The 16,232-nt window shown below is 47.9% G+C and overlaps 1 protein-coding gene across 1 annotated transcript in view; it reads right to left on the reverse strand.

Moving 5' to 3' along the window:
• Positions 1–16,206, reverse strand: part of IRF8 (interferon regulatory factor 8) — a 73,396-nt gene extending 57,190 nt beyond the window's left edge. Inside the window, exons 1-3 of the mRNA XM_073308428.1 lie at positions 12,447–16,206; positions 12,230–12,305; positions 3,633–3,666 (exon numbers count right to left, since the gene is read on the reverse strand). Of these exons, the coding sequence (XP_073164529.1) occupies positions 3,633–3,666; positions 12,230–12,250 (55 nt within the window). The 5' untranslated portion in view covers positions 12,251–12,305; positions 12,447–16,206. The remainder of the gene's footprint in view (positions 1–3,632; positions 3,667–12,229; positions 12,306–12,446) is intronic.
• Between the last annotated feature and the right edge of the window lie 26 nt (positions 16,207–16,232).

Raw genomic sequence — 16,232 nt, forward strand, 5'->3', positions numbered from 1 at the left:
AGTTCTCCACCTACGTCTCCGAGGAGGATCGCGGATTAACAAATTAATGTCAAAGGGCTTTGAGAATGAAAAGTGCTAAGGACTAGAACAAATCCACAACAACCCAGGACTTTGCATCTGTGTCTTTGCTGTGCAACAGTGTCCTTCAGACCCTTGCCGCTACTCCAGAGATAGCGTGTTTCCTCCTGCTCTGAAAGTCTGGGCCCCTGCCACAGGAGAGTTTCCATTAGTAGCCTGGGGACTCTGCCACACATGGGCACAATTCAGTCTGCATCCCGCAGAACCACAGACCACTCTCCTTATTAAGATGGCTCACAGCTTTGCAACGCTTCTTTGCTCTCTCTTTAAAAATATACATTTGGCGGCTTCCCCCGTCTACACATTACACACAGTGGGTGAGTTGACTTTGCAGACATAGCTCAACGCTAGCGTTGAGCTAATGGCCACTCAAGTACATCCCCTAGGTCCTGGATGGGCAGAATTAACCCATGCAGCCACCTGTGCTGCCAGGCATCATTGCTATTGTTGCTCGAGTGAGTTTTGATCTAGCTCAGGCATGCCTACCCGTGCTGCAATCACACCTCCTGATTGCAGTGTAGACATATCCATTGAGGCCTTTCTGGTTTCTGCAGTCTCTCCATGGAGAGGTTCTACTGACATGCAAACATACAGCCCTTCTCTCTTCATTCCTTTCTTTGCCCTGTGGCCCCACTGCTTCATGTAAACACAAACAATGGCCAGTCGCGTCAGACACCTTTAGAAACCAGCACTGGGGGAAGAGAAATCATTTAACCGGAAAGAAAGATCCCGAATGGAGCTTCCATCCAGCCCTTCCCTGACCTTTAGAGACAGCGCACCTCTTATACAAACAGGAGGCAAGGATCCCGCAGTCCAGGTAACCAGATGCTTCAGTAACAAGGCACTTTTCCCATCAGGACAGGCGTAGTAGTTTGAAAACACACCAGTCACCTAGAGCCCCCTTTCTGTGGTACTTCTCTGGCCCCCCATCACTGCTGTATCTAAGCACCCCATAACCGTTCAGATACTCACCCTCACAACGCCCCTGGGAGCCAGGGCAGTGCTGTTATCCCCTTTGCACAGACGGGGGAAACTGAGAGGCTGTGGTCACACAGGGAGGCATTGCTGGAGCAGGGAATTAAACCCAGTTACCCAAACCACTGGCCCATGTTTCCTCTCTACTTGCTCCTGCAGAGGACACAGGCTCTGCAGTGGCAGCCACGCCATTCCAGGCATGGTGATCACTAACTCGCTAGGGGAGAGAAATCCAGGGGGGTGTGAATCACTGAAGAACCAAACCCAGCCCTTCACGTCCTCTGGAAAAAATGTCACCCTGTTCGGGAAATGCAGGCTGTCTGCTGTGGCATACAAGGCAACCCCACAGCGACACCCAGACTTCATGCTTAAAGTGCAGGGCTGCCTGGAAAACAACCCTTACAAAATAAATACAAAACACCCAGCCTGAGTGGCTAAGCCCTGGGATACACAGCAGGCTCCGTGTTATGCTAGTGTAAATATAAAGACCTCGGTGCCTATATATTGCAGTGCCCATATACTGCTGGTTCCTTATAGGTGTGTTTGAGCATAGGGGTGACATCTCTTTAAGGTCCCCTATAAATGCAATAGGCAGATTATATCAGCTGGGTATTATTATTCTTTAAATATTTATATTATGGTAGCACCCAGAAGCCCTGGTTGTGCTAGGAGCTGTACAAACACATACAAAACCAGAGACTCTGCCCTAAGGAGTTTACAGTCGAAGAAGTTAAGGGGTGTGTGAGGTTGGGGAGTGTGGGGGTAGGCATATACTCTAATAGATACCATACAAGGGTTAGGGAGAGACACACATTTGGGATTCTTTACCTGATTACAAACAGATGGAGTGACATCTGCCCTCCCTTGACACAGCTGATTTCATAGAGCTGGGTCTGGTGGGGACATGTAAAGGAGGAATGGGTAGCGAGCGGCCTTACAGTGCAGTTTGCAGGACCAGCCTTTAAAAATGCACCAGAAAATATTTTGTTTTATTTGTAAACTGAGCCAACCTGCTATGGAATCTCTGCCTAGTGCACACAATGCTTACATTCCCTGCTCGGCTCTCAGACAGTACGGGGATAGTGAGATGGAGAAACCTAAGATCAACACATCAGATGGACAAAAGAAAACACACACAGAGGAAGGATGGTCCAGTGGTTAGAGCACTAGTGGGCCATTTCAGAGACCCCCACTTCAATCCCCTGCTTTGCCACTGACTTCCCATGTGACTGTGGGCAAGTCACATGATCTCTCTGTGCCTGAGTTCTCCAGCTGTATGATGGGGTTAATAGCACTGCCCTCCCGTGGTGCTGGAACCATTTGAACAGTTAGGGTGCTGAGAGCCATTAAACCAAACTATAAATCTGGTATATGGTGGAAACCACTTCAAGCCAGAGGGTGCTGCCACACCCCCAGCATCCTGAGGGCCAGCACCTAAGCTGCCCTCCGTCACAGGATAAACACATTAATGGTTGTGAGGTGCCCAGAGAGGGCCCACAGACAGTATACTGGCAATATTTCATAGCAGCAATGGCATGGCAGTTCTGAAAGGTTCGTCTCATAATTAATTATCCCCATTTGCCCAGCCCTCCTGAGGAACACTTAAATTCAGTTCATATCTGTCATCAGACAAAGCACCCTGGTGCCTCTCAGCCTCTTCCCAGAGAACAGCTGCAAGCTGGAAAGGCATGAGGCTAATGATATGCAAATGAGAACATGAAGCAACCTGCCTCTCTGCTAGAATCCCACCAGTCTCAGCAGTGCCGACACAAGGAGCTGGTAACCTGGGGGGTGGGTTTACTTAGGTTAGGTCTGCAACCCGGGGCACATACTCCATCGTGCTAGCTCTCATCAGCTCAGGGAACCAACCTAGTAAATTCCACTTGGCTGCCATCTCCATGCCAAGCACGCAGATTGAAAGCAGAATTAACATTGTCCAAAGAGCCTCAGCTCTAAGGTTGCCAACCCTCCAGGATTGTCCTGGAGTCTCCAGGTATTAAAGAATAATCTTTAATGAAAGATTATGTCATGCGATGAAACCTCCAGGAACATGTCCAACAAAAATTGGCAGCCCTATTCAGCTCTGTAGTTCATTTTCTTTTCAACTTTTTTCACTCGTCCTGCCTCTTCTCTTTACTCCTCATCCTCCTAACGCTATGTGGAAAAACTCCTGGCCCAGCCAAAGGGGAATGACCGTGCCATCAGCAGTAAAAGAGATACATAAAACACTTCCAGGCCCTACTTGGGGGGGGTCTCTCTAGAGCCTTGAGAAGAAAGCCTCCTTGGGAAGGAAGGAGTGTCCTTTTCATAGCGCGTGGCCCATTTATACAGCCTCTGGCTCATAAGGGCCCAGTCCTGGGTGGGTGTGGAGAGACTTCAACTCACAATGAAATCACTGGGAGTTGAGGATGCTCAGCCCCTTGCAGGAGGCACTCAGTACCCGATAGGATCAGGCCCTTGGACTCTTTACTTGGTGGGGCAGGAACCATGTCCTCCTGTACAACACCGAGTGCACTGATCGCGCTCGGTCAACAATCTCCCCTGGTGCTTGGGAGAGGGAATGAGCGAAAGATACTTACCCCGGATGTTTCCCAGGTAGAGGCCCTCAACAACCTGAGAAAGAGACAGAGAAAGGAGAGATGTCAGAGTGGCCTCACTGTAAGAATCCTGATGCTGGAGCAGGTGAATTGCAGGATTATGCAATAATACCAAGGGTGACATTAAACCTTGTGATCATGATGTCGCTCGGCCTGGCACCAATCCTGTGGCTGGACTTTAAAAGGTGGGCTGGATCATTTCTGACCCCTACCATCCTTCCTAGCTATGCAACGAAACCTCATGCTTAGGAGGAGACATGTGGTGGTCTGCGGTGATCCCCAGTTACAGCACTGCACAATGAGCAGGTATCTAAGGGCTAGAGGTGCCTTCTTAGAAAGCATCAGGCTCTGGCCTGTGACAGAGAGAGGGCACCAGACTACAAGGAGCAGCGTGTCTCCTGTTTGGAGTGAGGGCAGGTTGTGGTGCAGTCAGTCAATGACTAACACAAAGGGTGCTGTGTTGTTACCGTGATTTGCTGAGTCAGCAGTGTGCTCGGTGGTCCCAAAGGGTTTAACAGTCTGACAGATGCTGAGGTTATGGCAGTGGCTGAGGTGTGACGGGGCGTTCACCCCACACTAGCCTGAAAAGGGTTAATGTGGCTCAGAAGGGGTTAAGTTACCTGATAAGCCTCACCGGGCTGAGCAGGAGCAGGGGGCTGGTATAAGGCCAAGCATGAAGGCAGAAGGAGACTGCAGCGTGGGAAACCTGCAGTCACTCTCCTGACTTAGAGAGGAATGAAGGAGAAACCCAGGGGAAGAGTAGAAGCCCTGGGACACTGACCCTAAGACAAGGGTGCACCTATTCGGGAGGGTTGTGGATAAGGAAGCCTGATAGAGAGAGTAGGAAGCAGTCCAGGGAAACAGCGGCAAGGTTTGGGACGGAGCAGACCCTGGCTGCTGACTGTAAGGTCCCTAGGCTGGAAACCTGAGTAGTAGGCAGGCCCGGATTCCCCTCTAGCCACAAATGAAGTGGCCTAGCCTTGAACTGGAGGACTGTTGGGAATGATACCCGGACAGCCAGTCTGGTGAGACTTTGATACCCAGGAAAGGGACTGCTAGAATGACCTGGCCCAGTCCCGAAGAGTTAGCATCCTGAGTCTCAACGGGAAAGCACTGCAACTCCTAAAGTGTGAGGGGGGGCTCAGCGCGAATGAGACATGGAAGGGGGTGTCAGAGGCGGAGCTATTCCCCAGACACAGCCACAAGGAGGCGCCCCAGCAGGGAGTAGTGAACCCCTGACACAGGGGAAAGAAGGGAATAACTGACTTTTTCTTGTTTGTTTCGTTCCCTCCTTTCCCAGCACATGCTTGCTTCTCTCGAGCCCTGAGCCAGCAAACACGTACATGCTTCGCTTGAAGCCTAAGATTTGTCCCATGGCATGAATTCAACGGGAATGATCACAGGCTTCACGTTGAACACATGCGTAAGGGCTTGTAGGATCAGGACCTGGGGTTACAAACCCTTTGGAGAAATTATAAGCTATGTGTATAATTAAAAAACATCTTAATTAATAAGCAAACAAACTGCATTAGGGTGTAAAAATTTCTAGTGGTATCAAAGACGCTGGGTGTCTTGCCCAACGCTAGTCCAGCAATGGAGAAATATAGAGTTCAGTCAAACTTAGGTCTTTGACGTTAACACGTTTCATTTGCTGGCTTACATTTTTACACATAGAATCATAGGACTGGAATGGACGTTGAGAGGTTATCTAGTCCAGTCCCCTGCACTCATGGCAGGACTAAGGATTATCTAGACCATCCCCGATAGGTATTTGTCTAACCTGCTCTTAAAAATCCCCAATGATGGAGATTCCACAACCTCCCTATGCTTATTTATTTATTCCAGTGCTTAACCACCCTGACAGTTAGGAAGTTTTTCTTAATGTCCAACCTAAAGCACCCTTGCTGCAATTTAAGCCCATTGCTTAATCCCCAGAGCAGGTACCTTATGTGCTGTGGCAGGACCAGCTTGCCCCCATGCTGCCAAGTCAATGCGTCTCCACCTTTACAGGGTGAGTCCAGTTCAAAGGGTGAGACGGGAGTTCAGTCTCCATGGCCCAATCAGCCCTTGGCCTCTCCACTTGAGGCTGCCAGTGAGGGGGCCAGCTGCGAAGGTGGTGTTATGAGGACACCTGAGCACCAGGAACTGGTCTGAGAATCTCAGCTCATTTCCCCCAGGTGATCCAAGGTCACCAGCAATCCCGTGAGCTGCAGCAGAAGCTAAAGGTTCCTGTATCCCAATGTCCCGGGCTGTCCACTCTCCTAGCATCCAGTATGTTAACCATCCGACAACGCTGCAAGAGGCAACAAAACTCATCCAACCAACCAGTGACTCCGATGGGGAATGCAGCCCAAATGCCAAACCAGATCACCTGACCCGCTGCCGAGCTCCATGCGCATGTCAAGTTGCATGGCAACCAAAACACAAGCAGCACCTGCCATGAGCTTTCAAGAGACTTGGCTTGACTTTAAACGATGATGAGCCAGGGCTGTGCCAAGAGACACTGGGACTTTGTTTTGTGTTTCTATAGCAACGACCTCTTGAAAAGAGTTTTAAGCGCTGGCTCTGGGGACGCATCCAGGGCTGGGAAGAGGTGGAAAGGCCTGGGCTATTTTTAATACTTTCCTGTAGCAATGCAAGACTCATCTCCGCAGCGCCTCCTGCTGGCTGGCTGTCTCCTGCTGGGAATTAGCTCGTTTTCCAGCTCCGGAGCGCCCTCTGCAGGCCGGTGTCCTCACCACTGCTGGCCCTCACATCCCTTCCAGACCCCGGTGCCCCTTTGTCTGGAGGGTCTGCCCTCTGGCAGTACCCTCACAGTCTCTGGGTCTCCTCTCCCCAGGGAAACCCCCAAATCCCACCTTGCCTCAGCCTATGGGCTACTGCTAGTCACCATCTAGCCCCCTTTCACTGGGGCCAACTGCAGTCTGTATAAGCCAGCCATCATAGGCAAGGGGAGGTAGGACCTAATGCCTCTACCCAGCCCCAGGCTGCTCGTTTGCAGCCCCAGAACCTGTTTAGGCCTCACACAAGGCCCTGCAGCCTGGGGGGTTTCCAGGCAGGAGCTCCTCAGCTCCTCCTGCCTTCCCCCAGCACGGCCCCACCTCAATGGGAGATGAGACAGAGGCAGCGCAGCTGCTTAGTTGAGCTCTGCTCCTCTAGTGTATCATCAGAAAGGCAAAGGCCGGAAGAGCAGAGTTACCAGGGGCCAGGTGGTTCAGAGTATTCGGGCTGGCCTACAGGGCCTATGGTTTATGATCGGTGACTGGCCATGTCTAGACTCTGTCTGGGAATGATTTTGGCTATGCAGTGGCTTTAGCTCTCGTGACATCAGAGGACTGAACTCTTTGCCCTTCTAAGGAGCTAAGAGAGAGGAGGGAGGAAAAGAAACCAGGCACTTTGTCTTCAAGCACTGTGTTGCTCCTGGTAGAACAGCCAAGCCGGCAGCGTCATCATGACTGATCGCTTCCTGCAGCCAGCTGGAGGACCTTGCGAGGACATCGCTACAGTCGGGAATGGATCCCTGCCTCAAGGTCACGCTCTACACAGAGGCGACTTGAAAAGACATCGCTCTGCTGGGACCTGACTGAGCCCACAATCAGAGAGATGAGGTAGCTAAGAGGGATTCCGGGCCTGGCAGCTTTGAGTCCCTAACTACAGGCAGCATCTGGCACAGGACAAAACAAACCTGCAGCAGGTATGAGTCCCCACCCAGCAGGAAAACGCCAAGTGCTGAAAAGCAGGGCTCTGGTAGTCATAGCAAAGCTGTATATCTCCTCGGCAACTTGGAGCGATGCACAGCTGGGCATCTTCGTGGGGTTGCTGGGAAACATACTGCCTGCTCCCTCGCTGGGAACTCCCGTGGGACACCATTTGATGGCTGCACAGCCCCACCTCACCCTGGGGTGCAGGTTACCCTACCTACTGCCCAGCTGGGCATCTCTCTCTGCACAGTCATGTATCCCCCTGCGCTAGCTGAGATGCCCTCCACTTGCTGCCTGGCTCCTGTCTGTGCATGGCTGACTCTCTCTGGAGCCCTAGCAAGAACGCTGGCTGCTGTAAGTAATGTCTGATAAAGCTCATCGCTGTGGTGGAGGAAACATATTGCCAAGGAGAGAGGGCATAATGCCTCCCTATGCCAGCTACTTCTTTACTGGGGAAGTACCTTGCCTCTCCTCCTGCTCATCAGGCATGGAGCAGGCCTGGACCAGGCTATCGATCAACAGGCCAGGACAGTGGTAGCTATTCACACTGATGAAGAAGATTTTAGTCTTACTGGGGGGAGTTGGGAGCATCCTCTTCCCTCTCCCCCTTAATTTTCCTAAGGGGTTTGTGCTTTGCCTTTGAAATTCTGCTGCTGGTAAGCAAATTACCTGGGCTCCAGGGGCTGGCCCCTGACTGTGTGCAGGCCTTAAAATGGGGTGTAGTTTTCACTGTCTGATGGAAGGTGCGAGGCCCTGAGTCAGTGGGGGCAGTTCCTTTCAACCTCTGACTAGCCGTTGGGCCTCCTGCATGAGTGGGAGCATTGCAGGGAACTATAGAGGAAAGCGCTAGTTACCAAGCTATGATTGCGTGCCCAAGGCCTGAGACAGCATGGGGACCGCCCTTGGGTTGCGCTAAGGCTGGGACTGGGCCCCAGAGATGTGTCCCCCTAGGGGCTGAGATAAGAGAGCTCCTCCTTATGGGGCTCAGGGTGCTCTTTTTGTAACTAAAATCATAATACACTTTGCTGGGTCTGCAAGTTCCCTTAGGCCATGCAGGTCACCCTGGCTGCTGCAGGGCTCCTTACATACAGCCTGAGAAAGGCTTTTCAGGATCCTTCCTTGGAGGGTAAATATTTCCCTGAGTTTCTTGCGAAGGGCTGCTCTGAAGCCTTGCACTATCTCGGCTCACAACCCTCAAAGGAAACAGCAGCCGTGATCCGGGGCTCTGCAGTGTTACCAACTCTCACGAGTCTAGTAAGTTCTAGCACTTTTCATAAATTCCCTACCGCCAGCCCCATGCTATTGCGGAAGAGTCTCAGCCTTCACTTTCAAAACCAGCGAGTTGCTAGCCCTCACAGCTGCAGAGAAAGGCAGGAAACCAGAGTACCTTAAAGGCTCAAAAGCCATAAGGCAAATGAAAATGAACGAACTTTTATTTATTTAAAACCTCATGTTGTAAGCCAATTATCATGATTGGGGGGGGGGGGGGGGCTGGACTCATGGTTTTTGAACATTTGGGTCTGACAATACTGGTTTCCTTTCCCCGTCTCAGATCAGGGTCCTGCTGCAGCCTGTCCTCAAACACCCAGAATGCCCTGTAAGCTCTTACTTTTATTCCAGTCAGCCCCCAACCTTTGAAGCACCATGAAATCTGGACCCCGCTTTGATGTACAGTTGGAACAGGGGCAAAGGGCCACGAGCACATATGAGGAAGGGTTGTTGTGTGGAAATAGGGAGTTAGTGTTTGCAGAGTTCTTTAAGATCATATGTACTATGAAAAGCTGCTGAAATTTTTCAAATTGTTTATTTTGTTTGTGATTTTTTTTCTCCTGGTTTTTCTACCAGTTCTAGTGCTAATTAGTGTAATGAACTGTGTAGCATATATGTGCACCACTGCCATCTACTAAAAGAAATCAGAACAGTGCAACTGTGTATCATTGGCCCCACACTGCTAATAACTAACAGATTCTCCTTCAATTAAGATGGCAGTAGTCTGCTACTCCTGCTTTTGGAATAGGAGGATCTGAATTGTAGCCACACTGCTGATTTCCCAAGTGATCATGGCACAGGTTCGTAACGTCATTTGGATGCCAGGAGCCCTAATGCTAAGACATTCTGTACATAGAAATGTCACACCAGCACATTTAGTGGAAATGGACTCTACCTAAGTCCAGACCTGCTCTGTCATTCAGTCTGGTTTCTACTAAATCAGAAAAGTTTGCAGTTTGTGTGATGCAAATATTAACTTAGAAGAAAAGCACAGAGACAAACCCTCTATGCTGTCTCCCTGGATAATAAATATGTAAATGCCGTCGAGCTGCTTAAATTATTTAAATCTACTCTCTGTGCTTCTACAAATCATCACTAAAACTCCTGATCTCTCATGCAGAAACTTGGATACTAAAATTAAAGCATTAGTAAATAATCCTTCCACTGGCAACTCAGCGCACGTGTTTTCTGTCCTGTAGAGAGGCGGAGATCTCTCCCTGAGGCTGCTGCAACATGACTCATCTCACTTGTTTAGCTGCTCCCTCCTCTGGCTATGGACACAAAGAGGGAAGCCATGCTTTCGCCTTGTCATCTGGCTTAGTCACCGCTGCAGAGCCACTACCTACCCCGGAAACATATCCCTTCCCCCGAGATTTGCCCTGCAACATACATGTTACCTATACCTCAATCCGCTACACCTCAGTGTCTTCTTTTGACACAGAAAGAACAGTTCAGATGTATTTTTTACTTAGGACTACTGAAGTTATTGTAACAATGACAAAGTACAGCTATATTATCCCCATAAAAGTCCAATCATTATGTATAATAAACCCAGTCAGCAGTAGGTAAGGCCACAACACACCTTAGGGTAGAAAAATCTCACAAAAGGGGGAAAAAATTATTCCTAATAATTAATCCACTTTGAACACCACAAGAATTAACAGTGGAATAGGTCCCCAAAATGTGTAAAAATATGTATTATTTGATTCTGATGGCTGTATGGAGTTACTGAGCTCTCAAAAGAGGAGTAGAGGACCTAAAAATGGCTCTGAATTAGAAATCTGAGTTCTGTATTAGTGTTGATGCCCCATGGATAACACATTTTTCTCTCCTGCTGGTAATAGCTCACCTTAATTGATCACTCTTGTTATAGTGTGTATGGCAACACCCATTGTTTCATGTTCTCTGTGTATATATGTATTTTCCACTGCATCCATCCGATGAAGTAGGTTTTAGCCCACGAAAGCTTATGCTCAAATAAATTTGTTAGTCTCTAAGGTGCCACAAGTCCTCCTCGTTCTTTTTGCACCTACCTACCCCGCTCCCCCGGGGAGATAAAAGTGCTGTTAGCAGAGCGCTGGATCTGCCAGGGTAGCAAGTCCCCAGATACTCAGCTCTGATCTTCCCTCGAGTTTTCAGTTCTGAGGTTTGCATTTGGAGCCATAAGACATAAGCCCCAATCCTGAAAGGGTATCCCCTGCAGAGCTCTTATTGCAGGACCAGGGCCACAGTTTGTCAGACGAGTGACAACTTTTAAATCCAGGCTGTCTTTAGAGAAGTTCTCATAAAACAAAAGCCCCCACCTTTCTTGCAGGGATGCCAGCCATCCTGTTTGTGAAACTGGTGTTATACTACGATGCAGCAGCATGAGAACAGGGTGGCAAGAGTCTGTGCTGATCCGGTGTCTCTATGTTAGTTCCAGGATCTAATTTTAAATTAGATAAGTCATGCCTCTCCCAGTTATTTAGGGACATGAACAGTAATCGATCCTTCCACTGCCTGCACTAGAGTAACAAACACCCCATCAAAATCTTCTTTCTCTCCCAATGAATCGTATCCAGGTGACAGCAACAGACCAAAAATATATATAACTGGCTAAAAAATGGGGAAAATACAACCTCACTCCCTCTCACATGGGCACAATAGTGAATTAGGGTTTAATAGGCTCACCGGATTGGTGAGTACTGGCTTTAAAGATGCTAATGGTGTGGAGTTCTTATTACCCCAAGAACAAGAAATGAAGGTCCAGACCGAGTCTAACTTTAATGTTTTTTCCTAATGGTTTTATCATTCCCTTCCAGGAAATTATTTATTTGTATTGTGGTAACACCTAGGAGCTCCAGTCCTGGATCAGGACTCCATTCTGCAAGATGCTGTACAAACACAGAGCAAAAAGACAGTCCTTACCCCAAGGAGTTTACTATCTAGGTATAAGCAATCCAAGAATCATTGCTTGTTTTAAAAATCTCTTTTCTTTTCCCAGGGAAAACTACAGTAAGCCTCTAAGCTGTGAGATTTCAGAGTAACAGCCGTGTTAGTCTGTATTCGCAAAAAGAAAAGGAGTACCTGTGGCACCTTAGAGACTAACCAATTTATTTGAGCATAAGCTTTCGTGAGCTACAGCTCACTTCATCGGATGCATACTGTGGAAAATACAGAAGATGTTTTTATACACACAAACAATGAAAAAATGGGTGTTTATCACTACAAAAGGTTTTCTCTCCTAATTTCTTCTATTTCTTCTAATATTACCAGCAGGAGAGTGGAGTCGGGGGAGAGAAAACCTTTTGTAGTGATAAACACCCATTTTTTCATTGTTTGTGTGTATAAAAACATCTTCTGTATTTTCCACAGTATGCATCCGATGAAGTGAGCTGTAGCTCACGAAAGCTTATGCTCAAATAAATTGGTTAGTCTCTAAGGTGCCACAGGTACTCCTTTTCTTTAAGCTGTAAGAATCATACAGGGCATAGAAGGGAAAGACTTATCAGATCACATTTAGGGCATCCCCTCTTTCCTTACTGGCTAGTGGACAGGAGTAAAAGGTTCTTCATAAGCATCAGGGTTATTGCCTCAAATGTAACAGCTGCAGTGTTGAGGTGAATGTACCTTGCTCATTCCAGTCCCCATGACAGCGCTTTCCCCAGGCAAAGGGCACAGGTTCCCTCTCAGTAACCAGGACTCCCTGCAAAGAAACAAATCAGGACAGTGAGATCTGCCTCCTCCAAAAAGGACAAACCAAAGCTGTGTGGGCAGCTGCCAAGAGGAGAGAGCGGGTTGCATGCACTAGGTAGGAGTTTACAAAGCGCTAGCAAATTCAGCTCACCTGCCAGCTGCAGCAGCTCTGCCTAGGTCTCAGTGGGACGAGGGAGCACTGAGCACTACAGCCAGTGCAGGGCAGAGTTGGACGAAGGAAGGTTCCCAGGATGTGTGTGGCTCCAGTTTCTCTTCCGGATTCCCTGTCCCTCTGGAGACTCTCGCACGCACACCGGCTCTGGGGAAGCTTTTGGAGTTAGTCATTCACTCATCACAGTACGGTGCCTTTCCCCTCTCCTTTGCCAGTCCAGTCCTGGATCTCACTGCAGCAGCTGCTGCAGCAAAGGAAGGTGCTCAGAAGCTCGGTAGTGGTGCAGAAATGTAGCACAGGAAGAGGATTTAAATATTTTAGTGAGACACTGTCTGTGCCAGTGCCGGGCCAAAGCAGCAGCAAGCAATCCCTATGCTGATGCAGATTTCCAGGGCATTCAGCAGGACACCTACCCGCCTGCAGTTGGCTATTATCCCCAGGGCTGCTGCATTCTGTCCCTTTCACCTGACAGACAGTTTAAATCTCCCTCCCCCCACTACCTTCCCCTCACCATCTGCTCCAGACATCTGTTCACTGCTCTCCCAAGTGCTTCCTGGCAAAACTGAGCTCACCTGGTGGGCAACATTCTGCTAAGGTGCTGTCTGGACTATACCTCCTACCGAACCAATTCATTTCTCTCCTTTTTTAGGGCTGGGTTCTCTTCTCACTTAAGCTATTGTCAGACAAATCTCCACTGCCACCATGATCAACGCCCCTTTCAAGATCCATGGCTCCTATGCATGCGGTGCACGCTCACGAATGAACTCACGCAGGGAAATGATAGAAGACCAGACCACCACCCCCCACCTGGGCGAACACTTTTCACAAAGCGATCCCTATCTCTGACCTGTCAGTCCACCTCCGCAAAGGGAAACGGCACAGCTTCAAAAGATGAGCCTGGAAGCTTAAATCCGTAACTTTGCTAGACACTAAAAATCATGGACAGAAGTGAGACCCTGGATTTATGGCTTCTTACAACTATCAGGGTTATAACTAGAGAATTAACCCCTTGCGCTGGGTTACTGTAACTAACAGCCCTCCCCTCTTCCTTTCCTCCCTATGATGGAGGGGTGTTAATAGGCCACTTCACCGTGAATAATCCCTTGAAATATGTTAACTGCTGCTAAACAATCTGTTTCACCTTGTATTTCCCAGACCTGAAGAGCTCCCTGTAAGCTCCAAAGCATGTCTCTCTCACCTGTGGAATTACTCCAGATTTACAAAGAAATACAGTCTGAATTTGGCCCATGGTATTTAAATGATTTTTTTTTGCAATGAGGGGGGAAGAGGGGAAAGAGATGTTCAAGTAAATGTAGCTCATGAAAGCTTATGCTCAAATAAATTGGTCAGTCTCTAAGGGGCCACAAGTCCTCCTGTTCTTTTTGCGAATACAGACTAACACGGCTGCTAACACTAACTCTCTGAACCCTGAGGGAGAAGGGAGGTGTTAGACCAATCAACCCCTCCAAGGAAGCCGAAACAAACTCTTCTGAAGAGGCACAAAATTACTTTTCACTGTGAAAGCGTCAGTAGCACACAACAGAGGCCCTTAGCACTGAGAAAAACAAAGCAGCAGCAGTTCAGCATAGTGGTTAAAACCGGGCAATCAGATATCTACACTCCAGCATTGGATGGAATGTCCGCATTATCCCCTAAATCATTATCTTCCAAGTCAATCAGATTCTCTGGAAACAATCAAATGGTAGCGACCTAATTCTAATTCCCAAAACAGATTGGGGGGGGGGGGGCGGCGGGGGAAGAGTATGACAATGCCCCTATTTAGGCTGAAAAATAAAAAAAAGTGTATCGAATTGACATGACCCACAAAAGGCACCAACATTGGTTCACAGGATACTGACAGGTCCTTTGAATTTCACTGTTATTCTCTTCCAGGCTGAGAGTCAGGAGCAACAGAATTTTGCACCAACTAACATGGTGAATCTGCTAAACTGACCATATGATACTCACCTCTGTGATATACATTCCAGTAGTTTGTGGTAGCCCGGTGTACATAGATGGAGACATTTCAAAATGCTCAAAGATGAGTCTGGTACACAACTTCCCTTGACAGGTTTCAGAGTAACTTCCCTTGAAAGTCAATGGGAGTGGGGCATCTGCCTGCCTTTGAAAATCTCCCCGTAACTGTTATATTAAATGCACGTTGAAAAGTTCATTTCCTGAAACAAAGATTGACCTCTGGTACAGTAGACATCGGATATGCACAAGGAAGGGACCAGGAATTATTTGATGTATACCTTTCTCTCTGACCATCCTCACCCCAGCACAGGAATGCCAAACGTGTGACTGGCTTTAGAATCAGGACACCCCCCTGCAAAGAGGAAGCATTGTCTCCTAGTTTGCAGGCAGGGAAACTGACAAAGAAAGTTACTGTAAAACACTTTAATTTTTGGGTACCATGCTTGAGTGGGATTTTTTAACGTGCACAAACCGAGACCACTTTTAAACATTTTGGCCCGAAGACTTGCCCACAGGAATTTTATGGCACAGGTCACTGTTAGATAGGGGTCTCCCTAGGGAAAATCCAGCAGCTACAGGATGTAGAAAGTGACGCCAGAGGTGGCTCACTCCACCATGCCATTGACATCGTGATGTGTTATGGGGCACTGATTAGCTACCTTAGGATTTGTTTAGCACCAGTCACCATAGTATTGAAGCACTTCCCCCTGCCCAGCTGGACACATTGTTTTTACATCTAAATTGCTTCACACATTATGCCATTGCTGCAAGAGAAAGGGTATGACCTTGGAATGAGTTCAGACCAAGTTTAGGTAAATACAAAGGGATTTTAGGTAAACAGCTCATTCCTGTTGGAGAAGGTATTACTCATTTCTAAAAACTTTAGTGCTGCTGATGTTCTTTCAGAGATGAAGAAGCAATCCATCTACACGGTCACCCTCTGGGATGAGAGGCTGACTGTAAATATTAAAATGTGTATACTGAAATATAGTCACTGACACATCTTGGATATTTCTCTTCTCCCTCAAGTAAGTTTTGTTAATTTGCATTTAAAAAACAAAATAGTCCAGGCCCAAGCACAGATGAGCTAGAGGCCTCTCCTTATCCCACTTTATTATAAACTTCCCCTGCCCTCCAAAAATGACAGTATAAGTGTGGAACTGACGATGGGTCAGACTGAAAACGGAGGTCAGAAGGTAGACAATGAAAATTCTTAGCCAAGTTTCCTTTTAAAAAAAAAAAAAGGGGGCGGGGGGAAATGGAGTTAGATTGAAATCTGTCAAGCTACTGTGTTCTGCACTCTGAAATTCTATCTGTGGACGAAGATAGCCCACAGCAGCTTTCCTGGAAGCTGTGATCTGCTTGTACCGAATGCAGTTCAGATCTTTATGTAGCCAGAATGATTTCTGGCTGTGCAACAGAAACACTTTAGATACATTTTCTTCAGACTGTTTCTGTTAAACCCTTGCCACAAGAATTCCAAATGCTTTGTGCTAATGAAAGCTAAACCACCACTTAATATTGGGATTTCCAGGGCCAATGGCTTAGATAAAAGCACTTGGTACACAGCGGCATGAAACATCACTATTTCGGTAAAATAAGTGAGGGTGAGGTCATGTACTGGAGCTTTTTAAACTGCATTTTTAATTTTGGAGTTATTCTCTGATAAAATAAGACCCCCTAAATTAAAAATAACTGGGCACACGGGTGTATCATTCCCTTTTACTGAACCTGTAATGCTGTGCCATCAATCCACGACAATTCAGTAGTACTTAGAAAGACTTTGCC

This window comes from Lepidochelys kempii, chromosome 12 (genome assembly GCF_965140265.1).
Source record: "Lepidochelys kempii isolate rLepKem1 chromosome 12, rLepKem1.hap2, whole genome shotgun sequence".
NCBI classification, from domain to species: domain Eukaryota; kingdom Metazoa; phylum Chordata; order Testudines; family Cheloniidae; genus Lepidochelys; species Lepidochelys kempii.